Below are 14,360 nucleotides of genomic sequence, written 5' to 3'. Positions count from 1 at the left end.
ATATTTACTACTGAATATTAATAAGATATTTTTTTACTAAAATTTTTCTTAAATTCTACTCTACAAAATAGCTATCTTAGATTTTTTTTTTACATTTTATTTAAAATTTAAAAATAATTAATATTTTTAATAAAATGTAAAAAAAAAAATTATTGAGATATAGCTATAGATCTAACGTATAACTATTATTTAAAAAAAAATCAACTAAAAATATTAACTTGATCAAAAGTTGTCAGTGAATGGTGGGCCACCCTGTATAAGCAGGGCTCGCAAGTTTTAGCAAATGCATATTTTGCTAATTTTTGCTTGTTTACAGTTTTTGGTGCTATTTTCCTAATTTTTAGGTTTAAGCGCTATTTTTAGCTAGATTATATGTATATATATATATATATATATATGTTACAGTAAATGATGTTAAATTTATATTGACATTATTAACTAGTAAATAACAATAATTACCAAACAAACTAGTGATTATCGTGGTCTATTAATTTTTTGGTTTGATTATCGATAATTTCTACACACGATGGAAAATGTTATATAATGTTATCTTAATGGTATTAAATACTAGATAATATAAGCTTAGTGGGGCTTACTAGTGTAGGGCTTTATTGTAAATATAATAACTATTATAGATAATATTTTGTCAGTCTTTCACGGTACGCATCGGATCGACATCGCCATAATATCGTCATATTATTTTTGTATGTTAATTTATTAGTAGTTATTGCTAATGTTGATAACGGCTTTTATAAATTATGTATGTAAAATAAGATACAAAATTGAAATTTATAGGTATTAATGTATTTATATTTGAATTAGGTACCGAAAATGGTTTTCTTAAACACAAGTATACGAGATCTCAACTTGTGCCATGCAAAGAAATTTTACTTGATCCCAAAACCCTGCTTGAATCATCTAAAGAAAAAGAGATTACAGTTCGAGAAGCAGCAGGATGTAGTAGTCTTATGGGTACACAAGGCTATCAAAGATGTCACTGTAAGATGAAGTGTAAAACAAATAAATGCACCTGTCAAGTAGTTGGGAAATTATGCAATTCGAAATGTCACAGTTCATTATCATGTGAAAATAAATAATAATATAAAAATGTAAATATAAATAACATGATTAACTAATATTGTTTGGAATTATCGTAAATCCTAAGTAATTAACGTTATAAAGCTTGTAAAGTATTCATTATTATCTATTAACGTTAATTGCTAGTTAATAACGTCAATATAAATTTAACATCTTTTACTGTAACATATATATATATATATATATATATATATATATATATATATCCAAAATAACCAAGATTGTATTGAAAAAAAAACTATACTAACACATAAATATGAATGTTGGGTTGGGTTAAAATTTACAAGTATTTTGATTATCAAATGTGATATATTCGATTGTTGTTGTCGATAATACAATTCATATCATTTACAATAATTTGGTCATTTCCTGTCAAACGTACTACTATTATAGTCATCATCCTATTTAAATAGGTCTTGGTGTTATCTTCATATTACCTACATATACAATGTTTTTATTTTAGACTACAATTTTTAGTGTACCACAATCATCATTTCTATGTGTTGTATCTGCGTTATTTGAAAAGTGGTGTGTTAATTGTTTTAAAAATGCCAGAAGTAAAACAATGTTTATCGAGTCGGCTACAATCTTATATTAATGAATTTGATCCTAATATATTTTCAATCGATGCAAGTGTATTGTTTTGTAAAATTTGTGAAATTTAAGTTAATTCCGACAAAAAGTTCAATGTATCACAACACACATTATTATTCAGTGTAATTCTTTAATTAAATAGTATAAATTCATTTAAAATAAATTCATTAAAACATTAATAATATACTAGTATATATATACTATACTATATTCAACTATAACATATAAGCTGTTTTAAATAGTTGTGTTTGAAAAAAATTATTATTAAAAAAAGTTTGTATTGAAATTGTAATTTGCATATTTTTATGTTTTTAGTGCTATTTATAGTCCATATTGTGGTGTTTTAAAGTGCATATTAAAGTGCTAAAAATCTATTTTTAGTGCTATAATATCCGATCTCTGTATATAAGCAAGACGCATAAAAAGACAGCCAACAACAACACGGGGTCGTGGCAGATAATTGTTTCAGATTCGAATTCGACAGAAGCGAACTGAACTCTGTAAGGCCTTCAGTGATTTTTATAGTGTGTGATAGTACCTCTAATCTAGGGATATTGTTGTCACCGCTTCTAGTTTATTGTCTTAAATTATACATTACAAGATTATTATATTAAGATTGCACAATTAATAATGAATAAATTGACATATATGTAAATAATAAGAAATTGTGTTGAACAGTGTACATGTTATGACAGATAAGTTATTTGTTTGTTTTACAAGTAATATAAAATACAGATTATAAATTTTTCATTGATAAATGTAAGGCGCGTAATGCATTATGCATTACACGTACATAATCGTAATGATTTACGTAATTTAATGATAGAAAAAGTTATATTTGGCTATCGATAATAACATGGGTTTATGAAATGTTATTCGATATAGTTGTCTTAATAAATGCAAAAGGCGAAATAGTAGTAGAGTTCAGCAGAGATAATGGAATGGTTATAACAAACACCATATTTCAAAACCCCAAGAAAAGAATATATATATGAAAAATGCCAGGCGATATTACCCGCTACCAAATAGATTATATACTAGTGAAAAATCGCTTTTTGAACCAATTGAAATTCTGTAAAACATACCCAACTACTGATTATGACAGTGATCACAATCTAGTAATGGTGAAATGCAAACTCAGGTATAAAAACCACAAAGACCAAAAGTACATCAAGTCAAATATTGTGAGCAGTGGTTGTAGAACAATATAGACACCACATTGATCGCTAATACCAAAAAGGAAACGTAGATGATCCTTTGAATAAAATATGGAACAACACAAAATCAGCTATAAAAAAAGCGGCGTATACGAGGTGTGTTCAAAAAGTAAGGTGACTTGATATTTTTATGAAAAACTATTTATTTATTCATCAATGTTTATGTTGTCCCCTTCAAAGTAATCCCCCTCAGATGTAATACACTTGTGCTAACGCTTTTTCCAATCTTCGAAACACTTCTGATAAGCACTTTTTGGTATAGCCTTGAGCTCTTTCAGCGATGCAGTTTTTATCTCCCCAATCGTTGCAAATCTTCGTCCTTTCATAGGGTTTTTCAGTTTTGGGAACAGAAAAAAGTCGCATGGGGCTAAATCCGGTGAATATGGTGGCTGAGGCATGATTGTGGTGTTGTTTTTGGCCAAAAAATCTCTCACAAGCAACGATGAGTGAGCAGGTGCATTATCATGATGCAAAAGCCATGAATTGTTTTTCCATAATTCCGGACGTTTTCTTCGTATTGCTTCTCGCAAATGACGCATAACTTCAAGATAATACTCCTTATTGACCGTACGACCTTGTGGTAAGAACTCTTGATGCACTACGCCACGACAATCGAAGAAAACGGTGAGCAAAACCTTGACATTTGATCGAACTTGGTGTGCTTTTTTCGGTCTTGGCTCTCCTGGGCTTTTCCATTGGGACGATTGAACTTTGGTTTCGATATCATAACCATATTCCCATGATTCGTCACCAGTTATGACCCTTTTGAGCAAATCAGGATCATCATTGACGTCATTCAACAGCTTCAGAGCGATGCTCATGCGACGATTCTTCTGGTCAAAATTAAGCAGTTTCGGAACAATCTTCGCTGACACACGTCTTATGCCCAAAATATCCGAAAAAACTTCATGGCACGAGCCAACCGATATGCCAACATCCTCAGCAACTTCTCTGATAGTGATTCGTCGATTTTCCAAAACAATTTTCTTCACTGCTTCAACATTTTCATCTGTTGTTGACGTGCTGGGACGTCCAGAGCGAGGTTCGTCATTGGCATCTTCTCGGCCATCTTGGAAAAGCTTGTACCACTTATAAATGTTATTTTTACTCAGAGCGGACTCACCGTATGTTACTGTCAACATTTCAAGTCTATTAGAACACTTAATTCCATTTTTGACACAAAATTTGATGCAAATTCTTTGATCCATTTTTTTTTTGATAGCAGAAAATCGCCGAGCACACCAAAATACGTCTAATCTTTGTATCTGTCAAAAACAAACTAAATATGCTATATACTTGAAACTGTGTACAGATGTTCGGTACGAGTGTACCAACATGACATAAAAAAAAATCTAAGATCGAACGGAAGTAGCCCGCGAAATTTGAAAAGTCACCTTACTTTTTGATCACACCTCGTACTATGTTGATTAATATAACGATGGAAAGGGTGTACTTTATTAGGGAGAAAAATTGGAAGAAATTACAACAAATCCAGTAGAAATGAGGCTACTAATTTTAAGATCAGAATTTGAGCTAGCGCTTTATGACTTGAAACAAAATAAAGCACCTAGAACTAATAATATAACTGCATAATTATGTGTTAGTACGAAGATAAAAGACGCTTTATACAAACTAATTTGGGATATATTTATGAAAAAGGAGATGTTCTGGATGATTACTGTAAAAGTATAATTGTAACTATACCAAAGAAAAGTGGAGCTAATTCTTGTGGACAGTTTAGAACACTGAGTCTAAAAAAATAATATTTGAAGAATAAAAGGAAAAATGGAGCAGTACTTAAAAAATGACCAATATGGGTTTAGAAGACAAAAAGGTACACGAGAAGCAATTTTAGGACTGCGAATGCTAATTAAAAAAAAAGATCGATAGAAATAAGGTTATATACTTGACCTTCATAGACCCGGAAAAGGCCTTCGATAAAATAAAGTTCAAACAAAATGCTGCTCACACTACGAGAAATAAATGTTGAATAAGAAGACCTAAGAATCACTACAGCCTTTACAAGAATCAGACAGCTTGCATTAAAAAAGGAGAATAACATCTACGGTATTGATCAAGACGCTGGAAAATAGTTGGACATGCCCTGGACACCCAGAAGAGTTGCATAATATAGTATTAGAGCGTATGATAGAAGAAAAAACAACTGTAGGACGACCACAAAACTTTTAAATAGGACATGTTAAAGGTGATGCAAGAGTCAAAACATTTAAGTTTCTTGAGGAAAAGGCAAGTAACCGATTAAAATGGAGAATTGGTTAATAAAAAAAATTAAAAAAATATTTGTCTTGTGAACAATATTTGACACCCGCACAGTACTCCCGTTAATGTTATCACCAATTTTTGAAGTGTTTATTATGTAGAAATATATATTGTATGAAAAGAAATATTTTTATATATAAAAATTAATAAAAAAAATCTAAAATATGTGTTAACAAAAGTTATGACAAAAAAAAGTCGTTTTATGGTTCCTTTATGTATTCATGAACACTTTTTGTGCACCACCCATTATATATTTCTAAATACATCACTGTATATTAAATATAATTTTAGTGTGAATATTTATAGAAAAACTCAGTATTTGAGAGATTAAAAATACCATTTACAGTATTATAAATAAACTTTTAATATATAAATATAATAATTACGTCAACAATTAAGTAAATATGTTGAATGATGAACAAGTACATGTGAATAATAATTAATTCTTTTCTTCCAATGAATAATGTAACAAATATAGTACAAAAAATTCATAAAAATAACGCACAAAATATTTTTTAAAACTAGTGTATACAATTTTTTCAAATTAAAATCTTCAAGAAATCAACCTAACATAAATAAATTGCACGATGAAATACTTTTTACTTTTCATGTTAATGATAACCTTAAAAGTAAGTATATGTCATTTAGCACATTACTTAAATATACAAGACAAAAAGGTACACGAGAAGCAATTCTAAGACTGTGAGTGTTAATTTAAAAAAAAAGATCGATAGAAATAAAGTTATATACTTGACCTTCTAAGAACCGGAAAAGACTTTCGATAAAGTAAATTGAAACAAAATACTGCTCACACTACGAGAAATAAATGTTGAATAACAAGACCTAAGAATCACCATAGTCTTTACAGGAATCAGACAGCTTGCATTAAAAAAGGAGAATCACAACTAACGCTCAAATAAAAAAAAAAGTCCGACAAGGGAGTACGTTATCACCATCACTTTTTAACTATTACATCGAAAAAGTTATTGATATAGTGACAGCAAAGCTAACAAGACTAAATTGTTGGAGAAATAGTTTCAATGATAGGATTTGACGATGACATTATGGTAATAGCAGAGATTGAAGGTGACATAAAGAGTACAGTTGAAGAAATGGATGAAATGCTCAAATCATCAGAAATAAAATTAAATAGTGCAAAAACGAAGATCTTAGCTGCGCCAGAGACCCGAAAGTAATAGCTGATGTATATATAGATAGTCCAAAACTAGAGCAAGTAGAGGAAATGGTAAACCTAGGGAGCAAATTCACATCTGGTGATAATAGCATTCGCGAGCTCAAACAACGCATAACATTAAGCAAAAACAGCCTTTTGTAAATCACATAAATTGCTCTCTTCAAAAAAGCTACACCTTAATATGAAGAAGAGACTTATAAAAACATATGAATGTAGTGTTGCAACATATGGTTGTGAATCTTGGGTAGTAAATGATACCGAAAAGAAAAAACTAAAAGCCTTATAAATGTGATGTTGGAAGCGTATGGAAAGGATAATTTTGATAAAACAGAAAACAAATGAAGAAGTACTTAGAACTGTGAGAGAAAAATGCCCACTTTTAAATGGTATTAGAGCAAAACGCTGGAAAATAGTTGGATATGCCCTGGACACCCAGAAGAGTTGCATAATATAATATTAGAGCATATGATAGAAGAAAAAACAACTGCAGGACGTCTACAAAATTCTTAAATAGGACATGTTAAATGTGATGCAAGAATCAAAACATTTAAGTTCCTTGATGAAAAGTCAAGTAACCGATTAAAATGGAGAATTGGTTAATAAAAAAAATTAAAAAAATCTTTGTCTTGTGAACAATATTTGACACCCGCACACACAGTACACCCGTTAATGTTATCATCAATTTCTGAAGTGATTATTATATAGAGTTATATATTGTATGAAAATAAATATTTTTATTAATAAAAATGGATGCAAAACAAATAACATATTTTTTTTTTTTCATAAAAAAAATGTTAACAAAAGTTATGAGCAAAAAAAAAAAAATATGGTACCTATTTCAAGAAAATTTTTTGTATCCCACCCATTAAAAATTTCTAAATACGTCACTGTATATTTTATAAAATTTTAATATATAGAAATATATATATTAATATATAGAAAAACTTAGTATATGAGAGATCTAAAAACACCGTTTTCAATATTGTAAATTAACTTTTAGTATATAGATACAATTATTACGTCAACAATTATGTAAATATGTTGAATGATGAACAAGTAAATGTAAATAATAATTAATTCTTTCCTTCCAATGAATAATTTAACAAATATAGTACAAAAAAATTCATAAAATTAACGCACAAAATACTTTTTAAAACTAGTGTATACATTTTTTTCAAATTAAAATCTTCAAGGAATCAACCTAACATAAATAAATTGCACGATGAAATACTTTTTACTTTTCATGTTAATGATAACCTTAAAAGTAAGTTTATGTCATTTAGCACATTACTTAAAGTGCTCGCATTCTCGTTATTTTCTAAATTTTTTTAATCATAATGAAAGATTTTTGTTACAATTCGAAAAAAATAAAGAACATTTAACAATAGAAAATCTTATGAACTATGGCAAAGCACTTCAAACACATAATAAAGTAATTATGATATTTTTGGAGGACTTGATATACAATAATTCTAAAAAGTTTCCTTATACTTTAATCACGGTAAATATGTACTTAAATAACATTTCTGGCTCATTAAATATGATTGCTAAAATTGATGATGATGAAAAAAATGATGCTCAAAAATTATTAGAAGGCTATAAGATTATACATTTTGCAGTTAAAGAAGAACTAACATATTGCATAAATGTACATTGCTTTAATGTGCCGTTTCATGAAAATAAGGTTATTTGCAATCCACCAATCAATGAAAATGAATATAATATTACTGATCTAATAAAAATAAACAATGATCTCATGGAAAAAATATTGACCCATTTTAAGTTAACATTAATACGGAATTCATACGAACGTTTTCATCCGAAAAATATTTTGTTTTACGATATAATGACCTTGCAGATTCTGACCGACAAGAACAATAGTATAAAAATAGATAATAGTCAACACATAGAATTAAATCTACTGCGATTCACACGACTTAACTTTAAATGCACTAATGGTACTCATTTAACTATACAAGATATATTTGAGTATATGAAATATGATTTTACTTCTAAGGATGTTTTAGCATACATAATTACGGTAATTGGGGCTACGTTTCGACCAATAGCCATTCTTCTTCGCAACTATTTAACCTTAATTCAAGTTGCATCCTTAGAATATTCAGATAGTGTAAAATTTTGGGTAAAAAAAACAATAATTAAAATGGGTCAACAAATAATGAAATATATAATAGATATTGTTTCTCTATCCATGTACGATAATAAACGGCCATTTATGCAAAGCATAATTTTAAATGGATTTATTAATACCTTAAATAATTATATTGCAAGTAATAAATTATCTGAAAGTGATATTAATCATAATTATAAATTAAATAAAATACTTTCGAATTTCTTCATTAACAGTAAACTGTACTTTACTAGTGATATAGTTCTAACTAACAAAAAAATTACTGAAAATAACGCTGATGCCATAATAACTGAATTAGAAAAAATCATGGAAAAAGTTGAAATATATATAACCGATTTGAAAAAATGGAATGATTATTTTGATTTTATTGTAAAAAGTTTTAATATTCGATCTTATAATGTTTCAAATTTTAAAAATTTTATTGGTTTTAGAATTTTAGGTAAGTAAAAATGTATTTTTATTTTAATACATTCTATTATTTAAATACATTTTTTCTGCAATGTATTTGTTAAATACTTTAAGATATGTTCTGTAGTCATCGGGTTATCATGTATAGTTAAATAAAGTAATCCAATAATATGACAAAAAAAAAAAAACGGTAGCACAGTGGGGTCGAGGCACAGTGTGGACGAGGCATAGATGGGACAAGTATAGATGATATCTGACAGTGATTAAAATCACTATCATAAGAAACGCTTCGATGCAAATCTGTAGATAGTGTTTCATATAGAGAAATTGGTGGTTTATTCCAAAAACAACATGAACTCTTATTTCTTTAATTATATCCTGATTAGCAGTTCTTTGATTTTAAAATATAATATATGAATAAATACTAATTATAGTTTTTAAATTTAGTATGAAATTGTGTGGCTAGCTATGATGTATGGTTCATAGTGTTGGGCGGTTGATAAGAAAGTAGAGCAGAGAATAAGTGTAGCAGAGATGAGAAATCTTAGTTGGATGAGTGGAGTGACTAGAAAAGATAGATTAAGGTATGAGCATATAAAAGGGAGTATAAGTATAGCGTCAATCGTAGATAAGATGAGAGAAAATAGACCTAGATGGTTTGGTTATGTTATGATTAGAGATGAATTGGAAANTTTAGTCATGGTATGAGGAAAGAAGAATCGAAAGCTGTAAGAACAGTTATAGAAATGAATGTTGAAGGAAGAAGAGATAGAGGAAGACCAAAAAAGAGATGGAGGGATGCTATTGAATGCGATTTGAGGACAGCTGATGTGAGCGTAGAAGATGTGGGAGATCGTGTCAAGTGGAATCTTAGGATAAGGGTGGCCGACCCCAAGTAGTTGGGATTAAGACATAGAAAAAGAAAAAGATTACCAGAAATTCCGGTAGCAATTGACATAATATGATTGTTGTTTGGGAATGTACAATTTAGCGTTTAGTTGGGTTTAAACAATATAGTGTCAAATCAATTACCTACTCTATTGCTTGTATATTAATATACACTACAGTTTAATGATACAATAAATAAATTAACTCACACATACACACATATGCATTTATAACATTGTGTCTAATGTATTACATGATAAAAAGCAACCGTAATATGAAAAAAATGGAATATAAATTTTTGTACTCACATTAAATGTAATGTAACTCGAAAAATGTTTGTTTAAATGAAAAAATATAAGATCATTTTTTTGTTTATAATTGTCTTTTAAACAACTTTTGTAAGAAACTTTTTTTGTAAGTTAAATATTTTTTGAGAAAATTAAATAAGCTCATATTTTTGAACTTTTGCGAGGCTGTAAAAAAAAAGTTCAATTTCAATCAATGAGGACTATTAGTATGTCAATATACATATTTTAATTCAAATATTAATAAAACAAAATTTGGTTGGGAATTTTTTAAGAAATTTTTCCTTTGTTGACTGGCCTAGATGTCAGTTTTAAACTTGTAATTGAGCTAAAAGTTATGGTAATANGGCCTAGATGTCAATTTTAAACTTGTAATTGAGCTAAAAGTTATGGTAATATATTCAATTTATTTTACTATAAACTTTCATAAATCTTTATCAAAAATTTTTCATCAACTTTAAAGAACCAAAAAATAGGTTAAAAATGAAAATTTGGACTGATTTTTTTTAACATATTAAAAATCAAATCGATAATAATTTGAAAACAATTTTTTTTTTCTTTTAATAATTTTATATATGTAATTAGTAATAATAAAAAAAATTAGAACTGATAGATAAAGTCTAATTACAGATTTGAAAACAACGCGAAAATTTGATTTAGAAAAGTATATTTTTGTTTCNGAAAATTTGATTTAGAAAAGTATATTTTTGCTTCTGATGAAAGTTTCTTGAAGTCCAGTGCATTCATTTATAGTAACAAACAGTTTTTATTGATAATTATTGTATCAAGCCCTTTAAATTTTTATACACGTAAAAGTAAAGCAAAATATAACTTCTTTATTATTTTTATAATTTCTCCGTTTAAATTACAATATTGAATATCAATTTCATACTAAATTTAATAATTATAATTAGTATATATTCAAATATTATATTTTAAAATCAAAGAACTACTAATCATGATATAATTAAAGAAATAAGAGTTGATGTTGCTTTTGGAATAATCCACCAATTGCCTAATTAAAAAAAAAAAAAAAAAATTGGTTGGGAATTTTTTCTGCTATTCTCCAAAATTACTCCTTCGTTGACTAGAATGAATCATTAAATAGAAAATTTTATGAGAATTAAAACAATGTTATTTTTAAGATTAATATGCAGTCAGGAAATTTTATAATTACTATTTACAGTATATTTATCAGAAATACTCATTATTTTTTTGCATTTTTATCGTAATAGAACACTTAAATAGAAACCATAATGTCATTTCTAAGTAATTTTTGGTATTTAAAAAGATTCTACAATTGAAATATCCAGAACTGAATTAATTTTAATAATTTACTTTAACTAAAAAAAGAAAAGTTATTATTTTGAATCCCTCTTGTGGGTAGGTAAAGGGTTAGATTTATAAAAAAAAAACGGTAGCACAGTGGGGTCGCGGCATATTGGAGACATTACATAGTTAGGTCCAGTATAGATTTAATCTGAAAGTGATTAAAATCACTATCATAAGAAACGCTTCGATGCAAATCTGTAGATAGTTTTTAATTTTAAAAATTGATGGATAATTGCAAAATCAACATCAACTTCTATTAAAATAAAATACAAAACCCATAATTTTAATACAAAAATAGCATATTTACAAAAGCAAATAGCAAAAGTTACCATTTTGAAACCCTTTCTGTGGGCTGTTAAAGGGTCAAATGTTCACAAAAATATATATAATGATAGGTAAATATCTAAGGTATTTATAAAAAAAAAAAGTTATATTGATTCGATCATTTCTAAAAAAGTTATGGCACTTTTAAGTAAAAAAAATTGAAAAAATATCGAAAATTAGCGATTTTTAAATTTGTAATTCTTTGGGAGATTTCCTCCGTTTGTGGGGAACGAGGGAATTTTTTTCAATTTTTGAGGGTAATATCTTCGACTAGATACGATTTGTGATCTTTTGACATATTGTTCATCAAAATCGGTCCAGCGAGAGCAAAAATTGAGCTTTCACAGACACAAAAAAATAAAAATAAAATAAATAAAAAAAAAAATAAAAAAAAAAAACATCATAGTAAAATTAATACCATCTCAGCTTCGCATCGAAGCTAAAAAAACCTAGCACAGTGGGATCGCGGCACAGAATGGACGTAGTAGCATAGTTGAGACTATTATAGATGATATTGATAGTAATTAAAACCACTATCATTAGAAACTCTTCAATGCTAATCTTTAGATAATGGTGAATTTTAAGAAATTATTCAAAAGCAAAATACTAACTCAAAAATAATTGTAAAAAAATCATTGCCATATGTTTGAAACACGGAGTATTTACGGAATATTTTAAACTAAATTTTTGAGAGTTATGTCTTCTACAAGATACGATTTGTAATCTTTTGAATTAATGATAATGATCATTATTTAATTATTTTTTTTATACTTATAATATTTTATAATTATAATTAAACCAATGAATTTTGTAGAATTAGAATATCAATTTCACAATTCATAATATTGAAATAAATTTGAAATTTTTTATTAAATATATTTTTTTTAAGGAATTATATATTTTTATTTCTAAAAGTTTGTTAGAATATTCTTTAACATTAATTTGTGAAAACAATTGATATGAAGTACACTATTTGTTCAACATAATGCTAATATTACGTATTTTATATCTTTATTACTTTCTATGGTTTAAATATAGTACATAAATATTTTATGAAACATTTCCAATTCTATATATTTTGGTGAAAGAATTTGTGGTGAGTAAACTATTTGATAGAATATTAACCGGAAAAATACAAATATGCCTAAGATTTCAACAATTAAAAAGGATAACATTTTGTCCTAATTGTTTAAAATTATTTTAATAATTTATATTAAATATAATTATAAAGAAAAATTGAAGCAGATGAAAATTTTAATTTAGAAATCACTATCATCTTGTTGAATACATCAAATATTTGTAATTATTGCACATCTACAATCGCCCTTTTATTTCTTTTAGATCGTATTTGTAATACTGAATTACATTCTGAAATATACAATATTAGTACGAATGATAAGAATAATATTGAAATAGGGTATTATAAAAATGTGGAAAATGTAGAAAATAATATTACACAAATTAATTTAAAGGATCTAAAAGATTATAATGATGAAAGTGATATCAATACAAATGAATCATTTAAACATCAATCAAATTATGAACCTCTTTATATGATTGATTATTGGCCATACAATGAGTAAGGTGAGATATTTAAAATTGTTATTATTATGAATACTGTACTTTATCAATACTTATTTATAATGCTATAATTTTTTTCCATTTTTTAAGCATTACAATGTGAATCTTTTAACACGATAATCATATTACTAATTTAAAAACTGTTATTATATTGAGAAATTTCTTTTGATATTTTATACTATAAAATACAATATGCTCAAGTTTTAAACATTTTAAGATGTATCAAAATAAATAATACTCGAAATATCTTTATTCTTTTCATTGACACTCACACTGAACTTTAAAGATGCACAAATTCGGTTAATGTTGATGGAACTGAATTTTTGTACAACTCTTACTAAATATGATGTAATAATTTCAGAAAAGTTATAAAAACAAATCGAATTTATATTATTTAACGTCCAATTTTTTAAAACGTAATTGTCCAATAAAATTACTATTACTAATATTAAATTCTAGTGATGGGAGATATCGAATATTTTATATTTGTCTACTATTTTGAATTCGTGTAATATTATTGAATATTAGGAACATTAAAAGTTACCTAATGTAATTGAGTAGCTATAAAAACTATTCGATGTTTTTTTTAATATTTGATATTTAATGATAAAAATAAAGTATTCAGTAGCATACAATCAAATGCAAATGTATTTAAAAAATTTAGTTTTTTGGAATTAAGAAAAAGAACTTTTTAGACATTTTCCCATCTTAATCTCTTTTTCTTCTACTCATAAATACTCATCTAATTATATTATTTGAACATCCAATTTTTTAAGTAGTGTGAAATATCGAAAATAATTATCAAAATATTCGATATGTATCCACTATTTGAATTAGTAGATTGTTATTAAATATTAAAAAAATTGTTCATTACCTCATCTATTTGAGTAGGTATAAAAACTGTTCATTGTTGTTTTTTAGCTTCGATGCATTGCTGAGAAGGTATTAATTTTACTATAATGTGTTTTTTTTTTTTTTTTTTTTTT

At 26.9% G+C, this 14,360-nt stretch overlaps 2 protein-coding genes across 3 annotated transcripts in view; one reads left to right on the top strand and one right to left on the bottom strand.

Annotated features, from left to right (window-relative positions):
• LOC126902315 (DNA-directed RNA polymerase subunit beta''-like) overlaps positions 1-14,360 on the bottom strand; it is a 45,127-nt gene that overhangs the window by 14,343 nt on the left and 16,424 nt on the right. The window lies entirely within an intron of this gene.
• Positions 1-14,360, top strand: part of LOC126902762 (uncharacterized) — a 64,412-nt gene that overhangs the window by 47,668 nt on the left and 2,384 nt on the right. The window contains exon 2 of one of the 2 annotated variants that reach the window (XR_007703319.1): positions 13,135-13,377. Coding sequence is in view for 1 of the 2 variants with exons in the window: in XM_050680373.1 (XP_050536330.1) it covers positions 823-1,097 (275 nt within the window). In the remaining variant the exon portion in view is untranslated. Of the gene's footprint in view, positions 1-822; positions 1,249-13,134; positions 13,378-14,360 lie in introns of those variants that run through there. The other variant, XM_050680373.1, reaches the window with a different exon arrangement.

The sequence above is a fragment of the Daktulosphaira vitifoliae genome, unplaced genomic scaffold (genome assembly GCF_025091365.1).
Source record: "Daktulosphaira vitifoliae isolate Bord-2020 unplaced genomic scaffold, ASM2509136v1 Scaffold_1, whole genome shotgun sequence".
Taxonomy (NCBI): domain Eukaryota; kingdom Metazoa; phylum Arthropoda; class Insecta; order Hemiptera; family Phylloxeridae; genus Daktulosphaira; species Daktulosphaira vitifoliae.
This window is presented reverse-complemented; position numbering and strand designations above follow the sequence as displayed.